Genomic DNA, 15497 nt, shown 5'->3' on the forward strand with positions numbered 1-15497 from the left:
ATGTTGAAAAGTGATGAAGCATGGATCCACCCCTGCCTCACTCCTGAATTAACAGGGAAAAAGCCGGAAAAGCCTCCCCCACACTTCATACCACTCTCAGTTCCACAGTAAAGGCCAGCCATCAGGTCAATAATCATTGCAAGAATCCCACGGATCCGCAGAATATCTCAGAGTGCCTCACGATGCACCGAGTCAAAAGCTTTGTTGAGATCGGCATCGGCTGCGACCAATCCCTGTCGAAACTCATATCTGTATTCCACGAGAACGGGAAGTGCTAGGATCCGATCAGTTGTTGACTTAACGGGCGTGAACCCAGATTGCGCAGGTCTCTGAAACTTTAGCAGATGAGATCGGATTTGCATCAGCAGCAGATGAGCGAGCACCTTACCCGGCAAACTAAGCAATTGTTGCAGTCCTGTCGGTCCCCTTTCCCGTTCCAGATAAGGACAATCAACTCCCTTTAAAAGACCAGAGGAATGGCACCGGGCTGCCCACGGCAGACACCACCACATGCAACTCACGGATCATGGCTTCACCCCCAGCTTTCAACAACTCTCCCCTGATATTACAGATTCCGGCTGACTTTCCACCTTTCAACTTCCTCATAGCCTCTCTCACTTCCGCAAGAGGGGGTTGTATTTCGTCTATTGGTGGATTAGCAGCCGCCATCTGCAACCCAGCCAGAGGGAGGTGTCCGCTTGTGGGCTCTGCCGTATATAACTGCCCATATTACTCGGACGAACGAGCCAAGTACCCAACCGTATCTAATAGTCTGTGCGCATCAGCCGTTCGGATAGTACACATCTGAGAAGTGGATGTGATGCGGAGCTTCTTCACAGCTCTAAAAGCAGGTCTAAGGTCGTTTGCATTTAGACAACCCTCAACATCCTCAGCGAGATCTCTAACGTACCTCTCCTTATCCCTTCTCAGAAGAGCCTCAGCCAGCCTGGCAGCACTACTTTCCTCTATATTCTCCAGTGTCTCCCTCGAGGCAACATCATTCCTAGACTTGGGGCGTTCTCCAGTGCACTTCTCGGCAGCTTTGAGTTTTACATATAAACGTATCCCACAACTCTCTAGGGCCCGCCATAGTACCAAGCACTTTAAACAGATTTGAGATTGCCGCTTCATACTCATGAGCGCACGCCTTGTCCCTAAGTTTTTCTAGACGGAACACTGGGGGGTTGCATCTTGAGAATGTCTTGGACCTGATGCGTATCCTCAATTTTGTGGTCGGTATTAAAAAACTCAGTACTCTTGAAAACCCTACAGTTTTGGAGGATCCTCCAACGAGTACTAAAAAGGATGTGATCAATCTGGTTTATCACACCGCCATCATTGCTATAACAAGTCCAGCTGCGAGGCTCGCGTCTCTGGAACAAGGAACCAGCAAACCTAAGCCTTCCGAACTTTGGAAAGTTCAGAAGGAGTGAACTATTAACTTTTCTGGTGCCAGAGCCCTGGGGACCAACACCTAACTCGTCGTCTCTCTCTGTTCCAGTAACTGCATTTAAGTCGCCAAGACAAAACATCGACAAGGCAGAGCGAGGAACATATATTTGTTCACCATACCACCTCTAATCTTTTGAAAGGCTGATCCTTAAATGACTGAATATTTTTCGTGAGCTTGTTATCTGAAAATAATGTACATGTACGTCCGAGCATGTAACGTTTACAGATCTTTGAGGCGGGAGAGGCGGGGTTGCATGATCGTCACTCTCCTGACCCTGGTGAGTTGCCACCTAATCTTAAATGGTATTGACTTCTATAGTATTGGTGAGAGCTACATTTAATTTATTTCCATTTCAATAGATCAAGTGTCCTTTTCAAAGGTTTCAGTGTGTATGTTGTAAGAAGAACTGTTTGTCGCTGTAGGACGACTGGCGCCGCAAAGAAAGCCTTCTATCCGTCTGGTCCCGGCCACACCAGTACTGTCGCTACTGGTGTCCTCTGCTCTAATATCTGCATTTGTATTCTCCTGCTGCACCACTGGCGTTTCCATCGCAGAATCCATACTAAATGAATATCACATCAGAATACTCAATACTGTAAGTACAGGAGAGAGCCAGAGAGCGGGCATGAGTGACGATCAACTGATCTATCTCCGGGTGCCCCGCCTCCCATGTCTCAAAGACCTGTAAACGTTACACATAAGCTCACAAAAATTAGTCAATCATTTAATGATTAGCCTTTTAGAAGATTTGAAGTGGTATGGTGTACAAATAAATGCTCCTCACTCCAGACTGTATGACATCGCTCTGCTAGTTAGGGATGGGCAAGTACCGTTAATTTGAGTACCGGTAGTACCGGTACCGAAAATTCAAGTACCGTTAGTACCGGTACCAGTACCGGTACCAGAAGGAGTTTTTTTTTTCTTAATGACTTCTGATGAAATTCCCAAATAAATTTCCTGTAAAGAAAACTCTCTCTCTCTCTCTCTCTCTCTCTCTCTCTCTCTCTCTCTCTCTCTCTCTCTCTCTCTCTCCTTCAACTTAATATCAACTAGAGTAGAAATGCAACGTTTAGGAGCCTTCTGATTAATGTAAAATCACTTATAGGTTTAAGGACAGACCACCTATAGTCTGGACCATGGGGTCTGTGTGGTCTGATTTTCTATGTAAATCTATGTAAATCTCTCTCTCTCTCTCTCTCTCTCTCTCTCTCTGAATGAAGTGAATATTTATTTTTTCGATAAAAAAATAGCATGTATAGTTATTATGGATGTACTCGATCATAGTCTAATAACAATCACAATATATATTAGCGTTTGCTAAAGACTCGTGGGACTCACTAAGTTTTAACCCAAGACTTCGTTTTCTTTTTACTTGCCACTTTTAAATTCGTATGACTCGTTAACTTTTAGAGAGAGAGAGAGAGAGAGAGAGAGAGAGAGAGAGAGAGAGAGAGAGAGAGAGAGAGAGAGAGAGAGAGAGAGAGAGAGAGAGAGAGAGAGAGAGAGAGAGAGAGAGAGAGAGAGATCACCACTTAGTAAGTGGATATCTCGGTGATATGGGTAGTGGGTACTCGATCATAGTCTAATAACAATAACAATATTTATTAGCAACCTAAAAAAGAAAAAGAATCGGACATCAAGAATTATCCAGTAACTCCAATAAATAAATAAAATAATAAAATAATGGAAACGGGAGCTGTGATGGAAACGGAAAGCAGGACAAAATGGTGGGAATTTGGGGAGACGGTCAGCGGGGCAGTGACTCAACGTTTACACACAGGGCCCATACCACATGGAGGCGGGCGAGCGCCGAGCGTCACTAAGATCCAAACGGTACCGGTACTAGCGGCAATGCGCAGTGCCGAGTGATCATTAAGCTTCCCGGAACCCAAGTGATCATGAGGCTTCGCGGTACCAGGTACCGGTACCGGGTACCGCGAGGAATCGATTCTTCGCGGTACCAGGTACCGGTACCTGGTATCGGTACCTGGTACCGCGAAGCCTCATGATCACTTGGGTTCCGGGAAGCTTAATGATCACTCGGCACTGCGCATTGCCGCTAGTACCGGTACCGTTTGGATCTTAGTGACGCTCGGCGCTCGCCCGCCTTCATGTGGTATGGGCCCGGTGTGTAGACGCTGAGTCACTGCCCCGCTGACCGTCTCCCCAAGTTCCCACCATTTTGTCCTGCTTTCCGTTTCCATCACAGCTCCCGTTTCCATTATTTTATTATTTTATTTATTTATTGGAGTTACTGGATAATTCTTGATGTCCAATTCTTTTTATTTTTTAGGTTGCTAATAAATATTTTTATTGTTATTAGACTATGATCGAGTAGTCAAGTACCCATATCACCGAGATATCCACTCACTGAGTGGTGATCTCTCTCTCTCTCTCTAAATGAAGTGAATATTTATTTTTTCGTTAAAAAAATAGCATGTATAGTTATTATGGATGTACTCGATCATAGTCTAATAACAATAACAATATTTATTAGCAACCTAAAAAAAAAATCGGACATGAAGAATTATCAATAAATCCAATAAATAAATCCGAGCAACTGGTACCGGTACCGAGCAATCTGGTACCGGTACCGTACCGTTTAGCTAGTACCGTTAGTACCGGTACTGGTACCGGTACCTGCCCACTCCTACTGCTAGTCATCCCTCTATCCTTGTGGCAGGGCGACTCCCGTTGTGGTGCCATCTGTCATCCCGTATCGTAAGACATCCCATCCTGAACTTCGCATCGTGGAACCCAATCTTCACTATCCCAGAGTAATTAAGTGAAACATGAAGTGTAAAAAATTACCAAGGAGGACCTAAAAAGCGATGCAAAGCGGAATAGGTCACAAGAAAAAGAAGAGTGATTGTTGATATCCTAGTTATATACATACATACATCATCATTTGCTTTTATAATAATATAAATAAACTTAGGTGGGACAGATCCCGACAAGCAGTCGACAAAAGACACGGTACCGTGTTGAAATTCATGTATGTATTCAGGATGGGATGTCTTACGATCCTGGCATGTCTCATGACACCACATCGTAACACACCCGCTACGCATTCAAACAACCTGAATTTCTAGAAAAATAAAGCAAAAAACAGAATATATGTATAGACTATTTATGTCATAGAATGACTTGAATTATCATATCCTTCAGTTTCTACCATAACTTGTGGGACACCCTGTATAGCAACAATCTGTTCTCTAGCCGCCTTCCTGAATATTGGTAGCATGACAACTGTTATAAAAATATGTATTTAGGTTATGTCTGTCTATCTTCTACTTTTATGCAACCTCAATTTAGTGATCGAGCTATGAATGTCGCGCTATGAATGGGTGGTTGTATATGGGCTGGTGGCTCTGCTATAGTAGGTGTTACGAAACCTGGTGGGAATGATCTTTCTGGGATGGACTCGCGGACTTGACATCATTGCTTGGGTGATGGTCTCTGCGCCGCTCAATGGCCTGTCGTTTACCAGATCTAACCTGTGGCAAACCGTTTGCTATGATATAGCCTATTATCTCGCTCTCTGTTACCTCTTTAAATCAGCACTGTTGGTATCTGAAAGTAGTAATGGGTATGCGTTTGTAATAAAGGGAGCTGTTGGATAATGTTGTGAGAAGCATATTCATTTTTAGAGGATAATAATTATAGTACACTTGACTTCATACAGTTGAGGGCTCAACTTAACAATTTTGCGGTTTCTTACCAAGAGACTTGTTCAGACCTCAAAGCGCGGGTGATTTAGTCGACCACCTTCACGGTCTTAATGATGGACTGCGTTGTCTGATGAACAAGATGATATACAGATCGCTCGATTTGCTTGATTATGCCTGTACCAAACGCAGTAAGTGAGCGTGCATGCAGCTCTATGAGGCACACTCAAATTATTCCAGGAGCACAATGACCCACAACCAGCTAAACCACACGATGTATCTAAGTGTTCATTCCGAGAGATTTGATAATCTTAATGAAGTTTTTAATGATTCTCAACACAAAAGAGAAGAAAAGCAATGTCTGCTTGTGTTTCACATTATTTTTTCTTTCAGATCAAATTCTTCAATTCTTTTAGTTTACTATATTTGATGTAGAATCCTATATGTCTAATGTTTCAGCTTAATTTCAAGTCTAGTCAGTGACTATTATTATGCAATTAAACATAAATCCATTATCTTTGACATTTACATAAAATAATATATATTCTCTGAGAGGAAAAATATATTATATATTATATGATATTATATATCATACTGTACTCTCAAATTTAAAGAGTTTGTATCTTAGACCCTAAGATGCAGTTCTGTTCAGTTATTTCTTATTGATCTTTTAATAAGAATTTACATTTTTAGCCAAGATCATTGTCTACCATTTTCAGTAAATTGAATATTAATCTAAATAGTCAAATGGATCCCTCCAATGGCCTCAAAAAAATCTGCCAAATTTACGGGCCTGATTTGCGACAGAATAGATTATTGTGGTTAGAAGATGTGCTGTATCTCTGTATATGTCACTGCTCTAAAAACTGCTTGAATTGCAGGAGCTGTGACGTGTATTGAAAGTGGCGTAGGAAATGTGGCGCACCTCCAAAGAAACAACCCGAAACATCCCCGTATAGCCGGAGTTGGGGTTGACAAACTATGCGGGTAATATATGTCGAATCAGTCTCACGGAGTAGTTACCGGTTTGACAAAAAGTCATTCCATTGATTGCGTAGACACTTATTACCAAAGGCTTCAATCCACCTCTTCAGGTTACTATTTGGTGTCCATGTCTCAGAGTCAAAGAGTAAGACAGGGAGAACAAGCAATCCATAACAGTGAGGGCCAAACCAATCCGCCGCAAGATTTCTTGGTGAGACTCGTCGTTGTTCTGAACTACGCTACCAAGGTATTTGACATTTTCCAAGATCTCGATGTTCTCGCCACATGCATGAAGAGCCTGTACTAATACACCTAGAAAGCCCCCAAACACTTTTACCTTAGTCTTAATAGGCCCAGGAGAACTAGTCTCAAAAGCTTCTTCTCGTGATCCATCAGCAGAACCTCCAACGATAACTGAATTATTGGCAAAACCGAGGTCAGTGACCATGATATTGCCAAAAGATGACTCCGGTCTACAACTCTGCCGCGTGTACCCACTCCATACAAGTGTTGAAAAGTGATGGGGTAAGGATACAGCCCTGCCTCACTTCCGTGTTCACGGAAAAGAAGCTGGACACGCCTCCCTCCTCCCACTACACACCACTCTCAATCCAATGGTCCTTTCAGTAATCCCGCGGATACGCAGTAATCTCAGAGTGCCTTGCGATGCACTGAATCAAACGCCTTCTTGAGACTGACATAGGCTGCAAGCATCCCCTGTCGAAACTCGTGTCGGCACTTCACCAGTACGCAAAGCGCTAGGATACGGTCATTTGTCGACTTGCCAGGCATGAACCAAGACTGCTCAGGTCTCTATAGCTTCAACAGCTGGCTGTGAATCCGCATCAGCAACACCTGAGGAAGCGCCTTGACTGGCACACTGAGCACCGTAATACCACGGTAGTTATTGCAGTCCTGACGGTCCCTTTTCCCTTTCCAGATGGAGATGGCCAACCCCTTCTTGCAGTCAGGGGAAATGGTACCACATTGCCATACGACAGTCACGACCGCCTTCAACCCGTGGATCATGGCCTCCAGCTTTGTGTAGCTTTGCACTTATATTACAGATACCAGGTCCCTATCCACTCCTCAACTTTGCCACAGCCTATCTGACCTCGTAAAGAGAGGGTGAGCTTTCGTCCATGGATGGATCAGCACCCGTCACCTGCAACCCAGCAACTGGAAGCTCCCCACTCGGAGGGTCCACTATGTACATCTGCTCAAAGTGCTCAGCCCAACGAGCACTTTGCTCATCCATGTCTGACAGGAGGCAACCATCTGCTGTTCGGATAGCGCTCCCATGAAAGGGAGGCTCAGAGCGAAGCTTCTTCAGGGCTTAATAAGCAGGTCGGAGGTCATCAGAGTTAAAAAAAATATACCCATCACCATCCACGAGGGGGAAATAGAGAATGGAGACTGCAAAATATCATACACCTCCCACTGTCTAGGTCTACAACATTTGCTGCTGGCCTGTTCTGTAGTTTGTGCTTGCAGCCAAAAGCTTTTTGAGTTTGTTATTTGTTGTATATATTTTTAAGAAAAAAATCAAATATGTTTCACCAGTCCAAATTTTCTTAATTTCTATAATAATGACAATACGGTATCATCTGAGATTTCTCCAAGTCTCCTCAGACAGGTCCCCCTCCCAGTTAGTGCCCCCTGGTGCAGGCCAGAGAAAGAAAGGCTGTCTCACCAAATATTATTGTTCTATAATCCTACCATCATCGAGGGTAAAAGTGAATCGGTGAACAGTAATCTTCAGAATCTATTTCTGTAAACCTTAGACGACCATAAGTAGGCAAGAGAAACGTACTAAAGAAAAGAAAATAATGCATTATATAAATACTGATAGTTATCCCCGAGTCTTGCGTGGCCCAGGGAAATCTTAATAAGGCAGGTGCATCTTAACCTAAAACATTATTATTATTATTATTATTATTATTATTATTATTATTATTATTATTATTATTATTATTACTATTATTATTATTATTATTATTATTATTATTGTCTTTAGTTAAAGCTGGGGATGACACGAAAGGAGAGTGAGGGCAGGTTGTGTGAAATGGCGCGAGCTTCTTTTAAATTTACTAGTTCCTTGCAAGTGGTGGTGGAGGAGATGCGAGGAAAGGTAAGGACTGCCAGAGAAGGATAGGGGTGATAGAAATAGGAGGAAAATGACAAGATAAAACAAAGTAAATGGTTGGAGAGAATGAGAGATGGAAGGAGAGAGGTAGATAAAACAAAGAATAATCAAACTATTGGATTAACTTAATAAAGGGGCACAACACTGAAAATTTTTTAGTACGAAAATATTTGAGCTAAGAAAAAGAAAGTGACGATTTAGAGTGATGGTTTAGAGTTGTCTCTTTTTGGCCTTAACTGTAGATTTATGGTCATTTCGTTCACATTCTCATCATTCCGTTGTCCTTGTTTTATGTTGAGCCGTCTTGAACTCGACTGTCGAATTACTAATGCTACGATTATTACGATATTGATAACTACTGGGAAGCATACGCTCGAGGTTGCGTTGCTGCACTCACTCTCTGCCTCTACTCCCGACGGTCTTCCCGAGCAAGCTCCAACGCAGCTGCTCTATCCGTTTCAAGTCCTTCTCGGCAGAATCGGTCGAAATATCCCTGCTATGAGTTACGTGGGCATCCCCTTGGTCTCCTCCACTCAGAGTTGTCTCGTACAGAGGCAACTCTGTGAGCAGGATCGAAGTCCGGGAGGCGTGCCACGTGCCCATACCACCGGAGTTGGCGTTCACAACTAAGCTTGTAACAGGCCTTGATTCAGTTTCACGGAGTAGTCGCTGGTTCAACACGAAGTCTCTCCAGCAACACCCTATGATCCTGCGAAGGCTCTTGGTACCAAAGGCATCGACACGCCTATCCAAGTCACTTTTCAGAGTCCATGTATCACAGCAATACTGTAATACAGGGTGCATAAGCAACTTAAAGATTCGAATCTTTGCTGCCTGCATAGATATCGACAATACTATATACTCGTATTAAGCGAGTCCATAACTCCGTGGGCCAAACCAGTCCGTCTATTGACTTCCTGGTAAGACTCACCATAGTAATGAACTAGGTTGTCAAGGTATGTGAATTTTTGGTAGCCTCTTCAGCCTCACCACATGCATGGACAGGCTCAACCATGTCAACCAGCAAGCCTCTAAACGACTGGACCTTGGTTTGGGCTCAGGAGACTTTCAGACCCAGAGGCTTCGCTTCCTAATGCAACACTTCGAGAGCTATCACCAGGGCCTCCAGCGATTCCGCGAGTAGTACAGCGTCAGCAAAAATAAGATTAGTGACCTTGATGTCGCCAACATATGCTCCGCAACGGCTTTAATCAGAAACTCTGCCTAATACCTTATCCATGCAACTGTTGAAACGAGATGGAGCAAGGACACACGGCTGCCTCACTAATGAATTAACAGGGAAAAAGTCGGAAACGCATCCCTCACACTTTACAGATTTATCAGAGTAAAAACCAGGCATTAGGTCAATAATCCTTGCAGGGATCCCACGGATTCGCAAAATGTCCCTCAGTGCCTTGCGATGCACTGTGTCAAATGCCTTCTTAAGATCGATATAGGCTGCGAGCCCCCTCTGGAAGCTCACGTCGGCATTCCACAAGGACGCAAAGTGATTGGATCCAGTCAATTGTTGACTTCCGGGCATGAACCCAGATTGCTCAGGTCTCTAAAACTTTAGCAGATGAGATCGAATTCGCATCACAAGCAGATGACCGGGCACCTGTCCTGGTACACTAAGCAATGTAATACTACGATTATTGGTGCAATCTTGTCGGTCCCCTTTCCCTTTCCAGATTGGGACAACCAACCCCATTTTTCAGTCAAGTGAAATGGCACTGGACTGCCACACGGAGGGCAGAACTGCATGAAACCCACGGATAATGGCTTCATCATCAGGTTTCAACAGCGCTGATAATACAGATACCAGTTGCCTTTCCACTGTTCAACTTCTTCACAACCTCTTTCACTTCCACAAGAGAGGGTCGAGTTTCGCATGTTGGTGGATCAGCAGCCGCCATCTGCAACACAGCCAGAGGGAGCTGTCCGCTTGTGGGCTCTGCCATGGACAACTGTCCAAAGTACTCGGACGAACGAGCCAAGTACCCAATCGCATCTGATATTATCTGCGCATCAGCCGTTTGGATACTATTCATATGAGAAGTGGATTTGAAGCTTAGCTTCTTCATAACTCCGGAGGCAGGTCTAAGGTCGTTTGCATTAAGGCAACTCTCTACATCCACAGGGAGATCTCTGATGTACCTCTCCTTATCCCTCCTCTTAAGGGTCCTCATCTCTCGTGAATAAGTCCTTTATCGCTCCGAGTCCCCAGTCAGTCTGGGAGCGCGATTCTCCTCTATTTGAGGCAACGCCACTCTTAGACTTGGGGCGCTCTCCTATCCACTCCTTGAGAACTTCGAGAGTTTCGCGTTTAAAGGCGAGAGTTTCGCGTTTAAAGGTATCCCAAAACTCTCCAGGGTCCTCCAAAGTACCGAGCACTTCACACCGATTTGAGACTTTCACCGCAAACTCATGACCACACGCCTGGTCCCTCCGTTTTTCAAGATGGAACCCCGGAGGGATGTATGTTGAGAATTTTTTTGACCTGATGCGTTTTGTTTTTTTAATAAGAAGTGTGGTTGATCTTAAAAAAATCATCACTCCGGAAAACCCTACAGTTCTGGAGGATTCTCCAACGAGTACTAACAACCATGTAATCGATTTCCTTTGTCACACAGCCAGCATTGCTATACCACGTCCAGGGGCGAGGGTCACGTCTCTGAAACCAGGAACCAGCAATCCTCAGCCTTCTATACTGCACAGACTCTAATAGTGAACTGTTTACGTTTCTCGTGCAAGAGCCATGGGGACCAACACACAACTCGTATACATCTTTCTGTGCTAGTAACTGCACTGCAGTAGCTCAAGACAATAGTGTATCGCGTGGACGGCACTGGTCAACTATAAAGTTGAGCTTGGCGTAGAACATCTCTTCCTACTGAATTTGCCACATTTCCATATTGGCGTACACTGCAATAAGAGATATGAAGCCCAAGGTTTGGTTTAACCTTTACAGCATCATACGCTCATCAATCGGAGTAACCCCTCCGACAGAGGACTGCAGTCGGCTAGAACTGGCATAGCTATTCCCTTGAGACGTGCACCATCGCTCTGGCATGACCGGTAGAGGTATAACCCCTTTTACTGATCTCTCCATTGCCAGATCACTTCGTCTCTGCGACCCCCACTATGTCCTCTTGAGTTCAACTGGCAGATAGGGTACTCGCTGATCATCGGAGAGGGTCTGGCCGTTCCAGGCACCAACACGCAGAGCCCGCCGGAGGCTAACCTCGGTTCTGGCCCGACAAGCTCGTGTCTCGTCTGCGCCACCCTGGTGGTTCCCGAGAAAAGGGGTTGGGCGTGTTCTGCCCCGACGATATTATTACGATTACTATGAATCCAAACAAAGGCCTTCTCTAAGAACCACAACCATCACCCCTCTCACCATTACACTACTAGTACAATCACCAACACATCCTACAATGCCATCATCACCATCCCCGCTACCACCACCACCACCACCAAACTATCATTACTCTCATTAACACGTCCTTCACCCTTACCACCACCCTAAACTACGTACCATTGCCATCACCAACTTGACGTTATCTACATCACTACCACCATCACCATCGCCACCACCACCACCACCAAAATACCAGTATCAACAACATAACCTATAAAGTCACCTCCACCTCTTCTACCCCCGCCATTCCAAACGTCTCATACGCATCCCCAGCACAACTGTGATAAGATACCTTTTCACTTAGCGAGAAGCATTACACAGTCGTCCAGAAAACAAATACTGCAAACAATATGATAATTAATTAATCGCTTGCGGTTTTTTTCACTGTGTATCGCGAGTGCCCAAGACGTTCATGTAGTTCACGTACCTCAACCCAAATTTAACAGAGAATTCGTAAATTTGCCACGAGTGTTTTCGGGCATTGTCGTGTATGCAAGCAACTTACATAATTATCTCAAAACATTATTATTTCTGTTTTCGTATAAGGCATCTACAAGTTGTGTCTGTTTACTGAAAACTAGACTACCATTTTTTATTATAAGCTTTGTGAATTACCTATTAGTTATTCCTCCATTAAAAAGGAATCGGTCCTCTTTTTTGTGAACAAAAATAAAAATAATAAGTGATGCTCAGAATAGCCCCAGCGAGCACCCACACGACACGGACCGGCCAGCGCCTCATATATTTTGCCTCGTGATTATCAAATAAATGTTTTAAGCCACACCCAATTACTATGTCGTGCGTTGTGACTAGCTACCGGGAACAAGAAGGAATATGTAGTGGAAAGTGTTGAAGTTGAATACGCAGCCTTAATGGCTCAAAAAATAAGTGGAATCAATAAGATTAACAATACGTAGTTGATGGTGGCCTAAGGAAGTGGGGCATGATGAGACAAAAGCGACGCGCACGACATGCCACTAGGAATGGCGGTGCTTAGATAAGGTCCGTCAACAATCACATTATGCATGTTGGTTACTACGGCTACAGGTATTACTACGAGGTTACGGCGAATATGTACAGCGGGTACTAGCTGATCTGTGATTAGGTGGTGGAGAAATGTGTTTCAGTAAAATGATGTGTGTCTCCTTGGGTCAGAGGAACCTTCCTGTCTCTCGTTAAGCTCACATTGGCTGACGGGGCATTGTCGACTGACTGGATGGTCCCGGCTTGGAGGCGGAGACTAGAGGATGCTTCTTGGGATGATTATAGCAATAATAAAAAGAAAATGGATGAGTCATCTGATACCGATACCGTTAGCTAGGTTGGACATGTATGTTATCATGATCTAATTCCTAACGTGTTGGTTTAGCGTTGGAAATTTTGATGAAGACTGATTTTGTTTGGAAGTATCATTTTCCTGTAAACGGACATGAGTGCTCTATCACAGCAATGTCCCAAACACGGTTGATGATCAAACAGGGTGGTTCGTTAAGCTAAAAAAAAAAAAAAAAAAAAACTATCCATTTTCAGTACAATTTTCATTGCTCCACATCAAGCATCAATGGAGGTCGGAGCGAAGTCTTGGTGTGCCTTTGGTTGGCATGACACGGCCCCCAGCCATGCGCTGAAGTCCAGGAAACGAAGCTGAAGTGAGGCCTTGAAGTGTAGGTTCCACGGAAACAGCTATCCGAGTGACTGAAGGTCCGGACACAGACGGGACGGAGACAGCCAAGCCAATCCCATGGTCTTTATATGAGCACAAGAGTCCAGTACACAATATTGAAAATGATGAGGAGCAGCAACACCAGCACGCGCGCGCCCAGGATAATCTTCTCGTACAGTGGTCTTGCCCGTCGACCCACAGTGGGTATCCATGCCACCGTCTCCCGCATGCAGAGATCCATTGCGTCCCACCATCTCTGGCTTGTCTCCTCGACGTCCGTGGGTCCTGTAGGAGAAGTTAAAATGTTGTTTCAAACACTAGCACTCTATTCTCCTGCCATTTGCCTTAGCCTTTTTGTTTCGTACCTGTGCCGAGGCACAATATACTGGCACAATACACCGCGATAGGGATTCTAGCTCCCCCAGCAGCGGGGGCTCAAACCTATGTTGGTATCTTCGCGAACAATATTGTTTAAAATGTACTATTCCTATAAGTCTTTAATGTGCCTACTTGATAATGAACATGAAATATGTTCAGATCTGAGGATGGTATAAAGTGGGGCAGCATTGTTTCATTATTTTTTGTTTGTGGGGATCCCAAAAGCATAATAATTTCAAAATTGATATTCGGCAAGCCCCATTCCTCCCCTACCTCGGCCATCTCCTTCACTTCCTTCACTCACTCACTAGAAGTATGCTGCCAAGTCCCAATAAACTATTATAAATAATTTAGACCTTGGTGAGACACATACAATTTTCTTAATCATGATGAAACACTCAACCTGTGAAGGAAAGATACCATATAGAAGTCTGGTAAGATGATATGGGATCATAGTATTGTTGGCTACTGCCACTGAAAGATAGGGAGATATTTGAGATGTCAAGCAATCAAATACCTTCATTTTCGAGTTTGTGATAGCTTGTTTTGAAGTGTGAAGTGTGTAGAGTGTGTGTGTGTGTGTGTGTGTGTGTGTGTGTGTATAAAAAAGTAATGTCGGTACTTGCCAAAACAATGCACCGTCACCACCGGAATCAATCAATCAAAAAATCGATGGGGGCCTACACCGGGGGGCGCGTCGCCTCGCTCACTCTACGATGCCAAGTCCGGGGGTCCCTCCGGGTGAGTCTCCATGCAGGCCCCCTTCCCATCCTGAGTACCTACTGGCAGGATCTATCGACTTGCTCAAGTCACTAACTCCGTGGGCGTCCCCTTGCCCTCCTCCATTTAGGATTGTGTCTTACAGACACAACCCGATGACCAGGAACAGCTTCTGGGTAAGAATATAAATAAAATAAAGTTGCTCAGTATTGATTCTTTTTACCATTTTTCATATTTAGTTGGTCTTGTCTGAGGCGCAGCCTCATCATCAGTCAACCCTAACTTCAGCGACCTCGTTTAAGTGGAGCACCGGGAAGGCACCATGAACCAAGCAAAAGTCATACATCACGGCAGCTACTACAAATAAAATTCGCCAGCGCCACTAACAGGATGGGTCACCCAAGAGGCCCCTCAAGACAGCCTATCGGCGTTATAGGCAGCACCTAAACAAAAATATGTAGCGGGGATTGACAAGCGTTAGGTAAATAGTCAACGCCCGGGGACAGAGACATCACCACAGAAATATATGTCTAGAGCCCCCTTTCCCAACCCTGGGGTTGCGACCCCAAGCGTGGTCGCCAAGTTCTTTTCCTTGGGTCGCCAAAACCTCAAAATATCGAACATGGTGTTATTATTTAATAATAACACATATACAACTAAACTAATGGGGTCGCGGTTATGTCTAGAGGTGCATGATAGGGGTCGCCTGAATAAAAGGTTGGGAATCACCGGTCTAGAGTATGGCGACGAGGTCCTGCAGGTGTGGCTGCTGGAGCTGGGTAGGCGATATAAAAAATTAAAAAAATCAATCCTTTTCTATGCCCTCTCTGGCTTCAACTCTCAGAAGGCTTATGGACCTGATGGAGTGCCTCCTATTGTCCTTAAAAACTGTGCTTCCGTGCTGACACCTTGCCTGGTCAAAATCTTTCGTCTCTGCCTATCAACATCTACCTTTCCTTCTTGCTGGAAGTATGCCTTTGTACAGCCTGTGCCTAAGAAGGGTGGCGGTTCCAATCCCTCAAACTACCGCCCTATAGCTTTACTTTCCTGTCTATCTACAGCTT

General features: G+C 44.5%; 1 protein-coding gene across 1 annotated transcript in view; it reads right to left on the reverse strand.

The window, feature by feature from the left end:
* Window positions 1-3871: 3871 nt before the first annotated feature.
* Window positions 3872-15497, reverse strand: part of LOC126997239 (uncharacterized) — a 231959-nt gene continuing 220333 nt past the window's right edge. Inside the window, exon 9 of the mRNA XM_050858237.1 lies at window positions 3872-13620. Coding sequence (XP_050714194.1) covers window positions 13421-13620 — 200 coding nt within the window. The 3' untranslated portion in view covers window positions 3872-13420. The remainder of the gene's footprint in view (window positions 13621-15497) is intronic.

The sequence above is a fragment of the Eriocheir sinensis genome, chromosome 12 (genome assembly GCF_024679095.1).
Source record: "Eriocheir sinensis breed Jianghai 21 chromosome 12, ASM2467909v1, whole genome shotgun sequence".
In the NCBI taxonomy this organism is placed as follows: domain Eukaryota; kingdom Metazoa; phylum Arthropoda; class Malacostraca; order Decapoda; family Varunidae; genus Eriocheir; species Eriocheir sinensis.